The sequence below is a fragment of the Botryllus schlosseri genome, chromosome 3 (genome assembly GCF_051294905.1).
Source record: "Botryllus schlosseri isolate E-star chromosome 3, Bs_hap1, whole genome shotgun sequence".
In the NCBI taxonomy this organism is placed as follows: domain Eukaryota; kingdom Metazoa; phylum Chordata; class Ascidiacea; order Stolidobranchia; family Styelidae; genus Botryllus; species Botryllus schlosseri.
In genome coordinates, this window is record NC_137238.1 from 31,188,734 (window position 1) to 31,209,134 (window position 20,401).

General features: G+C 39.7%; 2 protein-coding genes and 1 long non-coding RNA gene across 4 annotated transcripts in view; all 3 read left to right on the forward strand.

The window, feature by feature from the left end:
* LOC145435012 (uncharacterized) overlaps positions 1 to 20,401 on the forward strand; it is a 544,696-nt gene that overhangs the window by 39,661 nt on the left and 484,634 nt on the right. The window lies entirely within an intron of this gene.
* LOC145435056 (uncharacterized) lies at positions 269 to 1,814 on the forward strand. 2 transcript variants are annotated; one of them, XR_013913679.1, is made up of 6 exons: positions 269 to 368; positions 430 to 639; positions 701 to 775; positions 833 to 1,016; positions 1,332 to 1,475; positions 1,719 to 1,814. XR_013913679.1 is itself a non-coding variant. In XM_080312338.1 (4 exons), the coding sequence occupies exons 1-4, from the start codon at positions 291 to 293 to the stop codon at positions 953 to 955; spliced, it is 486 nt and encodes a 161-aa protein (XP_080168464.1). In that variant the 5' UTR covers positions 269 to 290; the 3' UTR covers positions 956 to 1,142. The 2 variants fall into 2 exon arrangements, 1 of the variants encoding a protein (XP_080168464.1); XM_080312338.1 differs by lacking the exons at positions 1,332 to 1,475; positions 1,719 to 1,814 and having other exon boundaries at positions 833 to 1,142.
* Positions 17,647 to 19,308, forward strand: LOC145436366 (uncharacterized). The gene is made up of 3 exons (XR_013914285.1): positions 17,647 to 18,136; positions 18,664 to 18,943; positions 19,004 to 19,308. It is a non-coding gene; the product is annotated as an uncharacterized LOC145436366 (long non-coding RNA).

A 20,401-nucleotide genomic window follows, 5' to 3' on the forward strand; every position in this document is an offset into this window, starting at 1 on the left:
TAGAATTGCATGGCTGGTGGTTGCGTAAGAATGCAAATAGCACGGTAAGGCCAAGAACAAAAAGCAACCATAATATGATAATCGCAATTGGTCTCTGTATAAAAGATACAGATGAAATGCTCATCCAGTAAGTTATAAACTCAGAATTAGCGTACTGTTTTCCAAGTCACCAAGTGGGCCTACCTTGCCATCTACATTATCCATCTGTTTTAGATGTACGGAACGTAGCTTTTAGTGATATGATAAAAGTTGCGGAGAGTAGTGGCTCTTTGTCATAGTCTGGACTGAAAATGAAGCGCAGCGGCCAAAACAAAAACGTCAGCGGAACAAACAATTTTCGAATAGTTCGGCGTCAACTGATGGTCAAGGTATACCCTTTTATTCTGTGCAATATGGTATACATATATTTAAAACGTTTATAATTTGTAGATGATGTTTTTCCTGCAAGGAAGAAACGTAATCCAAGTATTCAGATACAAGACATGCCAATTTCAAGAATGCGGTCATCTTATGATTCTGGCAAGCAGGAGTGATATCAATGATGCTCGCAACGCAAGTTTGCCATCATTAGCGAAAAGAGTGTTCAAGAATGGCATAATCCCATCATTGAATGTAACGGCCAGAGATCTAAGTCCTGCAGTAAGTTCCTAGCACTTTGATGCGTTCTCGAATTTGAAAATAAAGTCTCGCTGTTTTTCAGATGCTCCTTCATTTGAAATCATCGCTGAACTACAAAATTTTGACCATCAACAACGCGGCCTGTCATAAAGTAATGGTAAGTTTATCACATAGGAAGATCAATCGAACTTCCTTGTAATCGAATCCTTTTTAGCTTGTGTATCAAAGACATAAAGTTGCAGAAAAACCAGATGATGGATTTCCTCAGACATCATATCGACAATTACTCCAAAAGACCTCAATCGAGTGCCCCAATTTTGCTGAAAGATGTAATTGAAGATCCCTGTGAAACCTTGTCACAGCTGGAACACCTTTGAACAACGGCAAAGTCTGAACTGGTATGTTTTTGTTTCTCATTCGAACAAAGCGATTGACAGTCTAAATCAGGGGTGTCCGCCGACACCAAGGAATCATTTTCAGACACAGCAGGGGTCCTTCTCGAAATTAGTTCTATTATCCAAATTTGAATTGCCAATATGATTTATTGCGAAATCGCAAAGTCAACCAAGCATTTGAGGAGCGTGACCATGAAATTTATGGTGTGGATGGTTTTATCTAGAATGCCCATAAATGTCACTGTTAATTCTGGTGCAAACCATTAATGCAAGGCAGTACCATCTGTATTGTGTACCACTAATATAATGTTGTTACAGGTAGCCGCTTTAATGGGATTCCGGGGTGTACAATTGCCGGAAACTGTCGAAAATATGATGACCAGCATAGCTGTAAAGAAAGTATGGGAATCCTAGTCTTAAGGGTCAAAAAAGCAAGAGTGACACTTGAAAAGACTATAAGACGTAAGTTATCAACGGTTATTGACGGAAATTGGACGTAATCACCGTAAAAAAAAGTTGAGCCAAAGCCTCGATTGTTCAACATTTTAATCGTTTGACGTCATATGTCGTCACTGATGTGCAAAGTTATCTACTTTAGTACTCTAGTTGTTGACGAGTTTTGTTCGTTGTCTGATGGCTGATGTATAATATACCATGACTGTGACTGGACAGTGGATATCTTCATCTAATTATATCTCTTTTTAGAAGCATGCAGATCGGCTCATCCTGACCTCGAGATCCCAGATAAAAGAACTGAAGATCAGGTTGCAAGATCTCTAACTGTTGCTGAATCTTGCAAGGTAATTTTGTTATTAAGTTTGATGATTGTGTGGTGTGACAGTTGTGTCTTTTATGATATGAGTGGACTGTTAGTGAATTGTTCTTACCGCTCATCTTCAGAACATTGTATATCAGTGGTCCCCAAACTTTACGAGAAAATTTACGTGACAATTTCCCTCCGCGGGTCGCATTTGTCTCGCACTCGTGGGGAGAATAAAATTTAATTTGAATAACTCTACTTCATGTTGGTTTACAAAATAATTTTAAGCAACTTCGATTTTGGTTCAGACAATAACCTGTCTAAAAAATTTTATACTCTGGGAATTAAAATATTCGAAAATTTCTGGATCGTGTGAATTTTTGGAAGGTACTTTGCAGTCATAAAAATTGTCTCGCAGACCCCAGTTTGCGAACCACTGCATATATTTACTATGCCGTACATGGAATGAGCGATCATTATCACATCAGCCTCTCACAGGCAACTATTACCATATTAATAATAAAATGATAATGTAAAGAACAATCTTCACCCCGTGCCCAAACGATAGGTTTTGAAATCCGTTCCCAGCAGCACGTCTTCATGACGCCAATAGCATGAAATTCTTCTCTATAATGACAGGCATTATTGAACTTGAACAGGTTCTGGTTTCTCATCTTGAAAGCGTAACTGCGTTAATTATATCTTCAGTGTAAAAGTAAAGGTCATGTCGCTTTTGAAAGAGGGCTTGAGGTCTTTTGGTTAATGTAACTTAGATCACCATCCCATTTTACCCACAACCAAACACATAACGACTTCTGTTCTACAGTGATAATAATAAATTGTAGTAATTTACTCATTTATGTTATAGGGTGGCGATAAAGAAGATAACAGGAGCAAGGCTGTCATCACAAAGTCTGACAATTCCGACAACAATTTCGAACTTATGCTTAGGCAGCAATATTTGCTGAAGTGATTGCGCAGTTCTGTGCTGATTTAATACACGAACAAAGCCATGCATGATTTGTAAAATCATCAGTCAGTCTTCATTGATAAGGGCAGTGCAGGATGTGGCAGGTCCAGGTACCCAACCAGGGTCAGGGGTTACCTAGGGTCAGGGTTCATCTAGGGTCAAGCAAGATATCATGACAATGTCATACAGGTATCTTTGAAGATGTCCTATATATGTGCAAATGTGTCGACAGATTTATATAAACAATACATATGACTAGATATATTTTGAAGTAGTTGAGTCATATACAAAATATATCTGCAATATATTCTGTGTTTGCTGGGATAGCACAGGATGTATCTCAGCCATGGCTCTTTAGCTGCTACTTCCTGAAAGAGCAATGTTTTGACGCTAGCATATTGTGCCCCTTTTAGTCATTGCATTGAGATTATCATAGGGTAGAGTTTTGAGTTATAGGTCAGGAAGCTTTGTGAAAGTACAAGCGATGGTGGTTACAAGGTCACTTCAACTCCTGCAGCGGACCCAGACAATGAAATATTTGTACGTTTCATTTCCTTTGGGGCCGCGTATCCGAGAATCCACCACAATAAACAAAAGTTTTACTCAAGCGAAGATATACTTGCAACGCGCAGATTGAAGTGATTAGTTGTAGCTCAGTGAGTCAAGAGAATAAAACATATCATAGCATTTTACGGTCATGCGAAGTTTTGACTCATCAGCGATGGAACAATTAGTGCAATAATCAATATACGTTTGAAATATAGTCTGTCATCGTAGTAATCTGTATATATTAGAAATCAAAAGCCATAGAAATATTTCCACATTGACAATCAGCTGCTAGTAAACCGCTGGTAGCTGCGCAACTACCACAAAAATGACTCGCGACAAAGGTTTTTAATCAGATTTGCCGCAACCAGCAATCTAGCTGGATAGTTGACGGCCAACCTAGTCCATGTTCTAGTTTTAGTTTCTGATTTCAAAATACATGACGCCATTAATATGTTTTTCATTATTATTGTGCGATCACTAACGTTTAACACTATCGTATTCCTTTTAGAACTATCCGCAGACTAAATATTCTACATCGCATCGATATTTAATGCAGCATAGGTATCGTTACTTTCAACAATGTCCTACAATACTTTGCTATCGCAACAGTCTGACACAATCGATTTATCTTCATTGCAATCATCCGAGTTCCAGCATCGGCTTACATCAAAGGGAAAAAGATCTAAGTATCGTACGGTCTTATTCAGATTTGGAGTAACGGAAGTCGGTATCGGTGCTTTGATGATTCTACTCGGCTCAGTTGCAGTGATTCTCACATCTAGTGTGCATCACCGTGAACATGAGCTCCATGTCAGCGGCATATATTGCGAAGGAACGTATATTAACTTCGTTTCTCCAGGAATATGGTGCGGGGTGCTATTGGTGACGACCGGTGCTCTTGGCATTAAAGTTGGACAGAAACCATCGAGATGCATGTATGTTGCAAATATGACGATGGCGATTATCACCCCGGTTGCAATGTTCGCGGGATTCATCATGTCTGCATTCGCAGCGGCCTCTTCGACAGGTTGCAGTCAAGCAATAACTGGATTTGATGCAGCTATAGCAGTGGCGTGTTTTATCGCCATGATAATCAATATTGTACATGCAGCATTCAGTTGCTGTGGCGTATGTTGCGACCAGGAGCACGTGATAATTGTGACGTCACCACCGGAAGCGTCAAACTGCTTGCTTCAAAAAAGCAGTCCGCCAACGTATTACCCACAGAGCGAATGCAATCCGTAGAAGAACCGACAATCGGCTGGATGATTAAGATGAACGGCTTCAACATATTATCGAAAACCGTGCGAGTGTATAGTATACGCAACGCGATCACCTTTGTTTTCGCCGTAGTCAAGAATATCAGCAAAGCTGTAAAATGTTATGTATGTATTTCACCACGAATCATGTATACATGTATGCCTACGACAGTTTAAAATCCTCATATCATAAACATGAACGTTATGAGCTACGCCTCCAGCAGCTGATTAGATCAATCGTCAGTTAACTTCGTCTGGTGTTCTGAGGGCCGATATTTAGATATCCAGGCGATATCACCGACCATACGTGTATTGACCTGTGTTGCGGTGACTTGTGAGTCATGAGTCATGACTTGCATCTAGCCGGACTCGAGTCACGTTTTATGGTTGACTAGCATTGACTCGAGTCCGTGCCCTAAAAAGACTTGAATGACGTATTAAAATACGGACTGTCTCGTGACTGGCGTGGCAATTTTCGAATATATTTTCAAGTCGATTTACATTTTACTTCGCAAAGCCGCTAGATGTAGCTCAACATTTCTTCTAATTTAGTAGATTTCACCAGCATACCCTGTGAGCAGCATTTGCATTACATTATACGAGAATTGCCCGATTTCGTTTTGCTATTGACTGCCACATATATGGATTTATCTGATAGCGTGTGAACTCATGCCAACTGGCAGTCGTAATGTACCATCTGAACGCCACATGTCCATGGTATATTGAGTAATGAATATCTTAGCATACTGGACAGTGTCTGACGGCATATAATTGTACAAGCAGATGGCGCTACAAGCCTACGCACAATCCATGGAACAACTCGTCTCTAAGCAACCTGACGAGATTCAGGGCAACGTTTAAAACTTCCTTACAATCAAGTGATAATTCCTAATATTATTTTATGAGTTCGTCGATTTTTTTCACATGTCAAAAACAGTCAAAATTTTGTCAAAATTAGGTCAAAAGTCAAAAATTTAATTTGCAACCTGCATTTCGTTTGTATCGTAGATGTTTGCACTGTCGGTGAACTTATCATTTGACATTTTAAAGACAGTAGCCTACTTTATAGGCCAGCCGTTGTAGACGGCCCATCATCACCTGATTGTGATTTATAAACGGTCAAATGAAACAAACATGCCAAAATGCTTGCTAGCTCCTCCTGGCGGCGAAAGCGACGTCGAATTGGGCGCTACCTACTTACAGTGATTCTCAACCTTTTTGGCCCGCGGACTATTCTCAAGCTCGCCTATATATCCGCGGACTCAAGCTATATATTAACGAAAATTAGGTTTTTTGATTTCTATCCAAGAGAGTTTAATACGGTATCAACGAAAAAATCAAGCACTGTTTTGCACTCAACACACACTCAATTAGAGCCTTGTCCTTGAACTTGCTTGACAAGTTTATCGAATTCCGGAATTATGGTTGTTAATGTAGGCCTACATCTGATGTCATCTACCGGTTGAAGTCTATTGCGATACTTCTTTTGATCATCGTCAGGGTTGAAAAGTCAGATTTACTCAGGTATGTGGTTGGAAATGGCAAAAGAGCTGTTGCAGCTTGCTAGCAAAGATCTGAAAGACTATGCTCCATCGACTGCCCAGTGCACATTTGTCCAAAATTGAGTCAAAGAAGCCTTTTTAAAGGTGTCTTTCCATAGCTGTCGGCTTTGCAATGCAAACAACTGTTCATGTTCAGTAATGTAGTCCATATTTCGAGTTCTACTAATAAATAGACAACTATAGATTGTTTCTGTAATGAGCACATGTCCCTACGATTTATCAATATCCAAATAACGTCTACAAGTGGACCATAAGTCGCAATAAATACAATAACACTCAGCGTATATCGCGCCGAAAACGCGTGCAAGCCGTGCATACGTGTGTATGAAGAGCTGTCATGGGAGTTTATACCTGGCATTTTCGGTATGTGAATACTCATCGTCAAATTCCGCATCCAAGCGTACCAAATTCAAGTCAATCCGACGAAAATTGTACATTTATAACCAGGATAGAATTGGTTATGACAATTTTACCAATGGGCTACCTCGGCCATAAATCTAGGGCATTTTGAAAAATTCTAGTTGCCGATAATAAGGGTTTATAGGCATCCCAGACATATTCGGTATCAAGCCAGGAAGATGCTACAGATGTCCAAAGCATACCCGTCTTGCCTGTGACACTTGCAACCAACTGGTTGCCCAAGACACAGAACATTTCAGGAGAACGAATATTGCTTGGAATGCTGAACAATTTGTTGTAGAGCTTTATGTTTCGTTGTTCTTGCGTTTGAAATATACGTGGCGAAACATCGCTTATTGAGGTATCTCTGATATTGCATTCCAAACTACATTCATTGTAGTATAATTTATTAACTTGAAGGCATTTCGTATGACCCTCATCAAGAGTTAACGGCACAATAAGAAGCATACAGAAATAGGTTCTAACTATAGAATGTAAACATTCTATATTCTAACGATAACCAAATTGGCAAAATATGACGTAACAATATAATAATAAAAACGAGCGCAAGCTGGCCAAAGTCAGCTGTACCGGTAGTCTAATAAAGGGACAAGAGAAAATAAAATTATACAATACACGGAAGACGTTACAGAGACAATTAGCGGTATATATTTATGGCATACTTAACGATTGTAGACAAAATCTTTCTCCTTCTTATTGTATATCTCTTGATAAGGGGTACGCGAAAAGTCTTCGAGGTAATAAATTCTACTACTATGAATATAGTTCTGAAAGCACTATTCAAGCTCAGTGCCGCTAGTCACATATTTGGGTATATTTGCATTTTATATGACAGCTAGGTGACTAACAGTTCAAGAGTTGTATTTTGCGAATCACCCATCAAGGTTGAAGCCCAAGTCTCAAATCGGAATTTGACGAACCCGGACCAGTACGGGGCTCATGCACTTTCGGACCAAAAAGCTATTTTCTCCGTAAGGCTGTGATGACTTTGGTCCGAAAGTGAACGAGCCCCGTAGGTCCGTCAATTACATGTTCCGATATCATATCGGAAATTGAAGAAAAAACTGTAAATTTCGATATTTTTTGGTGGATATTCGACATTCTCAAGCTAAAACTATGTCCGTGGACCTCCAAATTAGGATATATGATCGTTTGGTAATGTTTTATCAATATAAAATCATCTAATATAACACATTCAAAATGAGACTTCCGCTTTTCCATTGAAACACATGAGGAAATACCAGGTTGACAATTTGTCAACGTGTGTGTCGATTAATTTACCGAAAATCCCTGTGCTCGCGGACTCATCCATGTCCTTTCACGGACTCATTTGAGTCCGCGGACTCGGGGTTGAGAAACACTGGGATTCGGGGCGCTGCGAGCAAAAGGTGGCGTTATGTACTGTAGAAATCAGTATTGGAAATCCAATAAATAATATATATATATATGCGTGCAAGAAGAAGAGCTGTATGAATTCGTGGTCACGTCGTTCGCTGTTGTACAAGGCGCATCCAATTGGAAATCAACCCCAACGCTCTCCATAGACTCCGTTGGAGTGCGAAATAGAGTTTTGTTACCATCACATCAAAACGAACAGAATTGTTAGTCAGCGAGGCTTATCGTACACACGTTTATAAACACCGGAGATGCACCACAATGAAGTAAAAACGCATTTGCAGGAAATTGGCTTGCACGATTTATTCCTTGATAGTGTCTGTCTTGGAGTTTCAACAGAGTTCAGACATTGGAACAACGTGTAGCGTGCTATATATTAATTATACATACCTAAAAAGGCCATGAGCGACAACGTCATTTGCGTGATTAATAAACAAAACAACCTTTTGTCGGTGTTAGGGGGTAGGCGCGTGTGTACAAGGATTATTGGCCAATGGGACGTTATGTAAAAAAAACTCTGGGAAACACTGCTCCATTTTCTCAAGCATACTCGCAATAGCAATTAATAAACATTGCTAAAAACACAGATTATTGCGCGGACGTCACCTAAAGCAACCGTTCCTAAGCTTGGGACCGCTGTTCTAGATACATTGCCTGCAGAACTGCCGTCGTATCTGAGGCCAGAACATTTGGTCCCGTACCTTTTCGAAGTCTACCAGGCCCTGGTAACGGTGGGTACAAGACACCACGCTTCACACAGTGCGAAAACCTAGCACTTCACGTGGTAGTATCTGGATATTGACACTTATTCAGTTCGATCGCAACGCATCATTGTTGGAATGTGCCAGTAACCCATTATATCGGTGTTGCAAATGGGATTTCAAGGATAATGTATAAATGTTATGCCTATACTTATATTTACCACTTTACAGATTCTGGAATGCGGTTTGAATTGCTGTATCAGAATAAAACCGCGCGTGCTACAATGTCCTGGGCATATATCGCTGTTTATATTTAGCGGAACAATGCACGGGCCCTTATGAGTAGAACCGCTTCGTGAAGTAACAGCATAAATACCAACATGTCAGACCCGATATTACACGCTGCCAATTTCAGCTCGTCGCGGAATACGTTGAAAACTGCGGTTTCCCAACAGATGTTTCATGACACTGGATGCGAATGAAAGTTTTTTTGTGTTTGGATATTTCCTGAAGCACGCGCAAGAAACAATGACAGAGATGGTTTGTACGCATGAGGGATGGTGTGAACCTCTGAATGATTCAGGTTTGTGTGAACGCGAACCTTTTTGAAAGGTTCTGTGTGAACACGAACGTGAACCTCGTGACGTGACGTCATATTGCTAATTCCAACCATGCATTCCAGTTACGTGATATTTAATGTACACTATTCCTAGCGACGACTCGGGCCATACAATGCCCCAATGCTGAAGTACTTACTAACTCTTTAAACGTCGCAAATGTATCAGCTGGTGCAATCAAATGATATAATAATCCCATAAAATCAATATCTTAAATAGCTGGTTCGTGGTACAGAACTTGAATATAGCTTTCAATACAATATCCATTGTAGAATAATATTTATTAACTCGAAGACTTTTCGGGTGCCTCTTTTCAGGAGTTATCGGCACACTAAAGGGATTTAAACAGATATAAAAGCAGAACCAAAAAGGCAAAGTATGACGCAACAATCAAAATCACAAACCATGAAATTCGCATTGTACCAATGGCAACAATAACAAACTATGAAGTATACGGACATACGGTACTATAGTAGCAGCACAATTTGTAAATAAACAATTACACGCACGAAACAACACGCACTAATGAGAAATATGTAGGTTATAGAGGAAATCTTTTTGTCTGCATAAAATAGGTTTGCTCAACTGAATAATAGTAGACTCCAACACTTTTAAATGAAACACAGACCTACCGCGCGCAATGACAGTGAACATATTGTCATCATAGTGCTGTGCACAGCAGAGTTGGATCAATTACATTATTTCAGTTCAATTACAATTACAATTACAATTACTTTCATGCATGTTTCAATTACATTACAATTACAATTACTCCATGCTAAAAATATCAAATTACAATTACAATTACAATTACTCCCTGCGTGCTTCAATTACATTACAATTACAATTACAATTGCTGCTGTTGAACATGTAATTGAATAATCATAAATTCAAACGTGCTCCTTGACAACCGTAGCGTCGTTTTTAACAACAATTCAAGTCTAGTTCAGATTGTGTAGTAATAAATGCGTTTATGTGCGTACATGGTATGCTACGTAAGATGTCATTGTGGCGTAATCTAAGCGTGTTTTGTATGCTCGGTAAATATGGCTCACGTAATTGGAAATGTAAAATGTTATTTACCTAATTTCCTATGGGTTAGGATTAAGCATAGGGTTCAGTATGTCGTTGAAAAAGTATTATAATATATGCACGTGTTGGATTTGCGTATATAGTATATAATTAAAGAACTAATATTATTTTTATCGAGGGACGTAGGAATTAGGATGAGGAGTAAAAACAAAACCGTGCTTTGTCAGATAAGACGTTATTTAATATCCAGTGGTCTGGTTAGTTAGCCAGACGAAGTAACGATGCAGCATCGTGATCTGAAATCGTAATGTAGATTGCCAACCCACGGATAGATGCGCAAGATGTGAGTCACGGATGAATGCACCGACAAACGTACTGCAGAGCCGGCTAAAAGCAGCAAACTTTGTAGTCCTAGAGCTGGCGATCCATGCGTCCAAATTTGATGCATCTGGTCTTTATCGTAAGCTATTGATGTACTAATTCCGAAAATACAAAATAAAATCTCGTCAGGGCAAGTTAACTGCTCCAAAATAGCCGTTTAAGGCCGACTGTTCTGAAAAGTGAGAGCGCTGCAGCAGCATGACCACAACAATGACCAATTACGCCCAGCGATTATTCAGAACAAGGCCGATTCCCAGACTTTCACGACTATTTTGGGATGGTACCATTGCCTGGAAATATACTTTTATTGCGGAATCAGTGCGACACTAGTTTTCGATTAGGACCATACATATCAAATTTCGACGCTTGGATCGCCAGCTATGGGACTATCAATCCCGCTGCTTTTAGCCGGCTCAGCAGTTCGCTTCTCGGCGTATTCAATCGTGAGTCACGTGCTGCGAATCCATCCGTTGGTTAGTAATCTAAAAATTGTATACAATGGCAGCCGATACCAGCATAGCGGTAAAAATAAAAACAAAACTTCGCCAGCAAGGGCGCAGTCAAGGGCTTCCGCGAATGGATCCACCAAATTCCTTGTCGACATTTAAAGAGAATGCATTATAAGTCAATTATTTTATGTCGTGCTTGTCAGGTCTCAATAGCAATTTAATGTAATTGAAATTGTAATTGAGCAAAATTTTTGTCAAATTACAATTACAATTACAATTACACAAAATAAAAATGCTTCAATTACAATTACATTACAATTACATTGAAAAATGTAATTAATTACATTCAATTACAATTACAAATTACAATTGATCCAACTCTGGTGCACAGGCAAGGTTTTCACTCAGATGCTGACCAATTGACGAAGCATATGCTTGGTAATCATCATAGCAGTCTGTTTTTGCAGCCAATTTGCACTGACGTGCAAGCTCCGTGTGATCATTTGCGCAAGTTTTTGACCGAATCAATTTTGGGATATGCTGCTTAATACGCTCAAACAATCTTTGAGATGTACGTCCTACATACCTAACTCTCGAAAAGATGTACTTCTTGCCTCTGATGCAAGTAATGTTGTTTACCAATACAAGTGCCACTGTGATAGTAGGTATGTAGGACGTACATCTCAAAGATTATTTGAGCGTATTAACCAGGTGCCGAGTTCACTGGCAACCTTAAGCAGCATATCCCAAAATTGATTCGGTCAAAAACTTGCGCAAATGATCGCACGGAGCTTGCACGTCGGTGCAAATTGGCTGCAAAAACAGACTGCTATGATGATTACCAAGCATATGCTTCGTCAATTGGTCAGCATCTGAGTGAAAACCTTGCCTGTGCACAGCACTATGATGACAATATGTTCACTGTCATTGCGCGCGGTAGGTCTGTGTTTCATTTAAAAGTGTTGGAGTCTACTATTATTCAGTTGAGCAAACCTATTTTATGCAGACAAAAAGATTTCCTCTATAACCTACAAATTTCTCATTAGTGCGTGTTGTTTCGTGCGTGTAATTGTTTATTTACAAATTGTGCTGCTACTATAGTACCGTATGTCCGTATACTTCATAGTTTCTTATTGTTGCCATTGGTACAATGCGAATTTCATGGTTTGTGATTTTGATTGTTGCGTCATACTTTGCCTTTTTGGTTCTGCTTTTATATCTGTTTAAATCACTTTAGTGTGCCGATAACTCTTGAAAAGAGGCACCCGAAAAGTCTTCGAGTTAATAAATATTATTCTACAATGGATATTGTATTGAAAGCTAAAATCAATATCGTTCGTCGCTTTGCCAACAATTTCGACGAGGACTTGCAAGGGAATATAAGCATACACCTTAACGGTCTAGGCCAGACCGGACAATGTATTCGGTGTCTGAGTGTTGCTACGTTGTTACTGAGCAGAGTGTATATCTCGTCTCTATAGGCCTACTTGCTAACGATATTACCCCATAAACAAGTTATACAGCTTTCCTTCTCGCCACCTCATGCGCGTAACTGGGCCGTGCTATAATCGGCAGTTACGGAATAAAAATGAAGAATATCGGCCAGGTTTAAATGACCATAGTAGTCAACAAACACCATGAAGACCATAAAAACAAAACAAAAAACTTATACAGCAGTAGTGCTGGGCACAACGGTTCGAGTACTTGAATCTGAATCGAGTATTAATTCTAATGATTCGAGTCGCGTATTGAAACGTGATTTCTTTCGAGTAGTGAAAGTATGCGCTCACGCCACTCATAGTTAATTTATCAACGACAATCATAGTTTCGATACTAGTCTCCACTTCGGAAGGCTGCAGACCTTGATTGGCCGTATCGCAGCATACGAAACACATATTACAAAGCTACTAACGTTACTGGAAATACGTGTTTTTCCAGTGTTCCAATGTTTTTATGATGCAATCAAGATATGAAATCCAGATAGCCCCGTAGACGCTCGCTAGATTTTTTAGACATCGATATCAATTGCATTGATTGGTGGAATAAGTATTATTGGCTGACTACCTACAGGTATAGCGTATTTCTCTTTTGATGCTGTGTGATTGCGGGTCAAGGTCACAGCAGAGAGTCACTAAATATTCACAAGCGGAAAGATGGATATTTCAAGCAAACTTTTGTGACAAAGCAAGTCAATCTTTTAAGATTGTCAGGGTGCATGTTCGTTAGTGTTGATTTTTTCATGCTCTCAGCTTAGTGACGCGCAGTTGAAATGCAGTAAATTTCAACCAAAGATGAAATATTGATATGGAAATTGTAATGCATTAAAAGGTTCATACTGCAGAACCTACCAAGATTCGTTTGTAAACGTGGACCTCTAAATTTCTGAGGTTCACACACAGAACGCGAACGTGAACCTGAAGTTCACACTTTCCCTAGTACGCATGCGACGAATCTAGCAATTGAAATTCGTTCACTATGCATGTTAGTATATAAGAATCACAATCGGGACGCCTGAAATTCGCTACCGAAGCCGCATAACAACCAGTGTTGGAATGACTCGAGTCATCACTTGACTTGACTCGGACGCGAGTCAAGTTTTTCGTATGACTTGACTGGACTCGAGTCACTTTGCAAAAATGACTTGACTCGGCGCTTCAGAAATTTGGATTCACTCGTGACTCGGAGCAAAATTTACGAATCTCAAGTTATTTAGTAAACGGTGTCGACTAAATCACCCTATCTTATGTATGTTCAGATTGTTCGCGATACGCCGGTGTCACTTGTAAAAGCAACCAGTCATTCACTGAGTGTACGTTTCACTGATCCTCCATTGTTACATCACAATTAAATTGACCGCAAACGAAACGACCACAGCTTACATCGTCATAGTATTAGTAGATTAATCTATAGGGTTACCATATTTTGGAAATGTGAAAAGAGTACACTTTTTCAAAATCTACCGACTTACAATACTGGAGTAAAATCCAGAAAAATGGTAAATTTTCCCAGACTTTGTGGTTGGTCAACTGCAAAAAAAGTCATCTCTTCGTTTCGACTCCTCAAAACACGCTTTTTTTACCATGTAGGCTACTCTTCCGTTGGTTGTTAAAATCGATTTTGCGATTGTGGGTGTTGTTTTAGTATTGATCGTGTGTCGACTATATTGTTGAAGTTACACCAGGCTCATATTCATCATTATGATTCCTGGTCTGCTGACTTGTATCACGTCCTATGCTTTCGTATCAGGCTTTTGTAAGACACCACTTAAACAGATTATATTCTGAATAAGAGCGTATATATAAACCTTCAACTCTTATGGATGACTTCTGAACTGAAGCCGTTGGCGTGCAGCTATATGGCTACATTAGATAGTGCGGTGACCGGTGATGGTGCTATGCTTCTCTCCTACATTCTCATAACATGAATGGTGGTAATGAACAGAGGTGGTCAGTAACGAAGTACTTCTACTTTTTCGAAGTACCCAAGTAGTTTTTCTCTACTTCTGGTACTTACTCAAGTAGATAGAATTTTCGCTACTTCTACTTATACTTGATAATATTTTGTGATCTACTTACTTACTTTTCGCTATTTTCAGTGTGTCAAGTCGTAGTAGCGTAACCCTCCAATTAGAAAGAGAAACGAGGGAATTCTCGAGCTGTTTTCACGGAGTTCTAACTTTCAGTTTTACGAAAATTTACGTAAAACCCATAATTTTCGCTGCGCTTCACACAAAGTAGATATGGGGTTACAAATATGTTTTCGCGAAACTGAATATTATTTATGTAGCAAGTTGCATGGTTCGCTTCGCACCGCATTGTCGCCCATACGACATATTTCATCACTGTAAATATGACCCATCATAACGTTTGAAATTACCATTCCGCAATCTAGCATTTACGCATCATATCGTAATCTAGCAGTCCATGGCGTGTTCAAATCTGGGAAAGTGGGCTCTGACTTTTTTGAGCGTTAGATCTGTTTTAGCAGACGGCCGTTAAAATTGTCTCGACAAAAAGACACGAATAACATTTGTTTCAACGCGACACTTCTATGTCAAATTGTCAATGAGTGTCGATTCTTCAGGCGTCGAATCCTGTCTGTTCGGTCGAATCTGCTTTTGCACTGTGCAAACCTTGCGCATCAGTCTTGTATTCTACTAAAATCAAGCAACCCAGGTCGAATAATATATAACGTTAACGTAGGTTTTAATTTGATAATACTAAGATGCTGATGCAAACGAGATTCGCAACAGTGCTTGCTCGTCCGTTGGTCGATGGAATGAAGAGCGAGACGACAGTAACGAGGGCAATTTATAGCAATAGCGAAAATACAATTCAACAACCAATCAAATCGACTAGAACCGTACAATTATAATGATTAGAAAAAGCGAATACAAAAATAATTACGAACTGATTCTTCTAAAGACGTCATCAAATAAAGGATATAAAAAAGATGCGGAATCGCAAACAGTATTTTCGTCGTTTTTGAAGTAGTATTGGTATTTCTCGTTCAATTCGCAGTATCATTACTTAGAATTTAAATTAGTTTCATTTCTTTTGTCTGGAGAACATACATGTCGAAGTATAAAAGCAAGTGTAGTAATGCCTTTAATTTCTGGAAATAAAGCTACACAATATGACATCTTTACGATCGACCATATTTTTTATTAACGTTTAGCCTATTAATCGCGCAAAGTGTTTACACCGGATCTGATACGACTTCTCCGTATTGCCCTTCGACTAAACTACAGGCCTTATAATATGGGAGAGGGCACCCTACCATGACTTTTTCTAAAACGGGCGGTTCGAGTAAACAGAAGATTAGTGTCGCATTTCTATATCAATACTATCATTTTCCTCCCATGTTGTGAACGAATGCTTATGCTGTCGAAAATTGGAAACCTCCTGGTATGCATCAATATGAATCAAGCTCTATACCTTTCGCATAGCTCCATTTACATGTTTTGACAATCCATGCGAACGAATTACGATCGTTTTCACAACTACTTACTTGAGTAGATTTAAAGTCAGTCAATTCTACTTCTACTTCAAGTAGTTTTAGGTTGTTTATGGAAAAAGTACTTCTACTCATACTTGGATAGATTTTTTCGTCGCTACTTCTTCTTCTATTTGAGTAGCTTTCTTGACTAATTTGACCACCTCTAGGAATGAATGATAAATTTTCAATTGCTACAGGCGCAGTGCATAATACAATACGCTATACGTGCAGGCATATCTCCTGCCTAATTTCTGACATTCAAAATTTGAACGCAAAAGCAAGCAACGTGTCGCCAGAAACTTTCGAAGCGATAGCAGCATGCCTGTGCGTGAGCGGTTCTCAAAGTGAACGGTATGGACTACGAGAAACTGCGTAGCAAAATCTGTACATTGATAGCTCTATCTACGCACTAAATGACTAAAGTCTGATTTATGAATATGTGGTCACGACCGGGGCTTTGGAGCCGGAGCCGGAGCAGGAAGCTGGAGCCCCGGAGCCGTGCATTTTTTCCGGAGCTGGAGCCAGAGCCGGATCTTTACATAAAATTCAGCCGGAGCCGGAGCTGGAGACAGGTATTTGAGGAGTAGCTCAGGCTCCGACGTATTTCATAAGATGCTATTATATATGCAACAGCCATATCTGCTGATTTCACATAATTCAACAGCAGGCTTTAGCGAAATTAAGAATCTTTGCCTCTTTGGCGCTACCTTTTTCGAGCAACCATGTTCTTGGGGATTTAACAGCATGGCAGTCATATGTTCGATGTTCAATTTTCAGACATGAGCGACGAACCTCGGTATGCTAGATATGCCTGTGAATATTGTGGATAACCGTCATTTCACCGTCAGCACAACCTTGATGATTACTATGCATTACGAGAAATGCGACTAAGGATAAAAACGTGATTTCGTTTCACAATGCACATGTCGACATGACGAGTACGCGCCAAGAAATTACATCTCTTCGTTGTTCAATCGGATGAGCAAGTACTCGTTCTTTCGTGATAGTTTTTTAATCGGGCCGTGAAATTGGACAGTGTCATTGTGTATGCGACTATGCATGCGAATTGGAATTCATTACTGCGCATGATCGCCATTCACTCCAATAAGGATTTTCGAGCGTCATTAGGGGATGGCAGAAGAGTAGCGCAAAACGCCGTTACACTCAGCTGTCGAGGAGCGAGATACTCAATGCGATGTCAGAACCCCATGGTATTTTATGTTGGAGACAAATTACTGATTTGATACGCGATTTCCAATTTTTAATCATCTATTTCGTGTAGGCTATTCATTCTTGATATCTGCAGGATATTATAGTCTTCCCGAATTATCGCGCACTGCGACTTGTAAATATGTATTGTTCAATTCGTTACGGGAACAGCGAAATGTGCGTGGCACAGTGTTTAATTCCATCATACGATTCGTTTCAACGTGAAAATATATGGCGAGATAGCGTAGTGGTACAATCCACAGCTACTACACCAGTTGGTTGTGGTTTCGAATCAGACCGAGGTAGGCTTCTGGTTTAAATCAGGCTGATTTAAATCAGTGTGATTTAAATCAGGTTTTTTTTGTTGATTTTTGATTTTAATTTCACCATTTTGATTTTAATGATTTTTTTGATTTTTTCAAATTTTCTGACGAGATGCGTGAATGTGGTCTATTATCGGACAATCATGTGCGTTTTATATAAACCGGACGTAGTATTTCGTCACCGGCATCGTTATGGTTCAGCTATTTGACAGACAGACGGGAAAAGAGCAAAGAGCAGAGCGGTAGTCAATCAATATGTTAGCGTTTGTGCTGCCTGCTGGGGTCCTGTGGATAGTTAGTTGTCTACGACATGATGCTGCTATTTCCGAGGCACTCGTGGGATACCGAAAAGGAAGCGCAATCCGGAGTCTCTATCGAAAGATTCCCTCATCTATGATGCCTAAGCGTTGCAAAAAGCAGTTTGCAGTTATTGTGGGCTGGAACGATGGGCCAACTAGCTGTGTGGCTGTGGCCTGTGGGATGTGAACACAAGTGCAAGTAAGATACCATGTCATTATGTGTGATTCATATTTATATAGGTGCTTGAATACTGGTTATAGATTAAAATAGAAACGAATCTGTGTGTACCGTAAACAGGAACGGATACCGTAAAACAGCAGTCCCTAGGGCTAGATTTATCAGAACATGCGCACAACGTTCGGCGAAAATCTCACCTTTGCCTCATCCCCTCAAGCTCGATGCTGAGCAATCAAAGGCCATAACTTTTGCCATTGGCGAACATCTATTGGACAATCCCGCTTGTATATGTTAACCAAAAATATGGTAGCTCGTGAGATTGCCATTTACATTTAATTTGACTTCAGAAAGAGAGAGACAATATGGCACTTGGTTTTTGACTTAAACAAGCATGCTGTGCTCAGAACAAGCAAGCTCCAATTAGATAGAATAACTGTAAGTACTGATAGCGACATCAAAACATATAGAAAGAAAAGATGTCGACCAGTGGTTTCAAAACTTTTTTTGACTAATCGCATGTTTGAATTAAAAATCTTGCATTTTTGCAGCCATCTCTGGACAATACCTCTGCTGCCCTTCTCTTATCAAGCTGGATATGGCTCAAGCTCGAGATTAAAAAGACTATTGCTCTTTGTGCGAACTATAAATTCTGATGCTGTCAAAGATGAGTTTAGAGTATGTGGCTTGGACAAAGGACATGAATCGCAAAAGAGTTGTTCGAGACCTGGCAAAATGATTAGTTTCGAAGATGGAACTAGAATGCAATGATTGGTCTGCTGGTAACCTATAATCGAACGCTGGATTGGATTGATTATGATTGTAAAGTTGGTGAGTATAATTGTGTACTCCACACACACTGAATGTCTCTTATCTTCCCTCGATTTTTAGGAATTTTCGATGCAGAATCGAGTATTTCGGTACCATATCTAATTCATCAGCCAGCATTATTCTGGATGGATCATGCCGGTGTTCTCCAGAACTTTTAAGACTCGCCTTTCGTCCGTTGCACATGCTGCATCTTGTGCGGGACAATGGCCATGTGCGGCTGCAACTGCAAACAAGAGTCGTGATTGCTTGCCACAGGCAAATCTTGAAGTGATGCTGCGAGTGAAAGATCACATCATGGACTATGGTACTAACAAAGCAGTAAAGAGTTCATGAAGATCAACAGTTTGCTGGCAGAGACCAATCCATCAATCAAGATGAAGATGCAACTATTATGGATGGTCCCGAGATAAATCAACATGTTTCGTCGCTACTAGAACGGATCAGTAATGATTCTAACGACCCATCATTACCACATAGGTTAAACGTTTACAGCTATGTGGATGATGATTCATAGCCCCACATTATGAAAGTTTAAGCGTTATCCTTCATCACCTTGATTGACAGTGTCGTCATACATCCCATTTTCTGTTGTACGTGTTGTTGTTGTTATTATGAGTAAAAAAACCAAAAAAATCAAAAAAATCATGATTTGAATTAATTACTTGATTAAAATCGATTTTAATCAGAGGCAAAATGATTTAAACCGGAACCCTAGACCGAGGACGACTCCAGAATTCCTACTTAAGTGTTGGAGGTTTATTTATACGCATCCGCGTCAGCGGTGGCTTAAAAGCCTAGAACCATGAATACCACAAACAAACAAAAAACGGGAAATATTATATTTCGATAAACTTGATCAAAATCGGATGGACTGGAAACGAGTGCACCAATATCGAACGTCAAACCATTGGCCATTTGGTGCAAATCGGATTTCTATCGATCAGGTCGTAGTATGCGCCCATATCGTTCTCACTGCAGTTACAGTTGAATAATAATCGCACATTTAAAGATTGAATTCAGCTGTATGGCTTAATGTTAACGAGAACAGTGCCAGTGTTAAAACGCCGCATCAGAATTTCAATGCTGTACACAGCAGTGGCATGGAGTAACGTGGCTTCTAGTGCAACTATGATGTTATTGACAATTGACAAGTATTCGTTATGACGTCACAAGCCAGCACCTATGTCTTCGTTGCTGCATCCGATGTTACTGACGGCTGAATGAGTCTAGACCAGTGCTCTTCAACCTGTGTGACGGTTCGCACTGGAGCGAATGAAAAAAAATTGCACTGCGAATGACAAGGGTGGTGCGAATGAAAAATCCGGATAAGTGCGAATTAACATCGTGAATAATTGTTATATTTCTAACGTGGAATAATTCAAATAAACCAAATTCAAGGGCGGTGTAACTGTTGTAGTTGAGACGCAATTGTAAAAACTGGTTTAACTAATTGCAGCT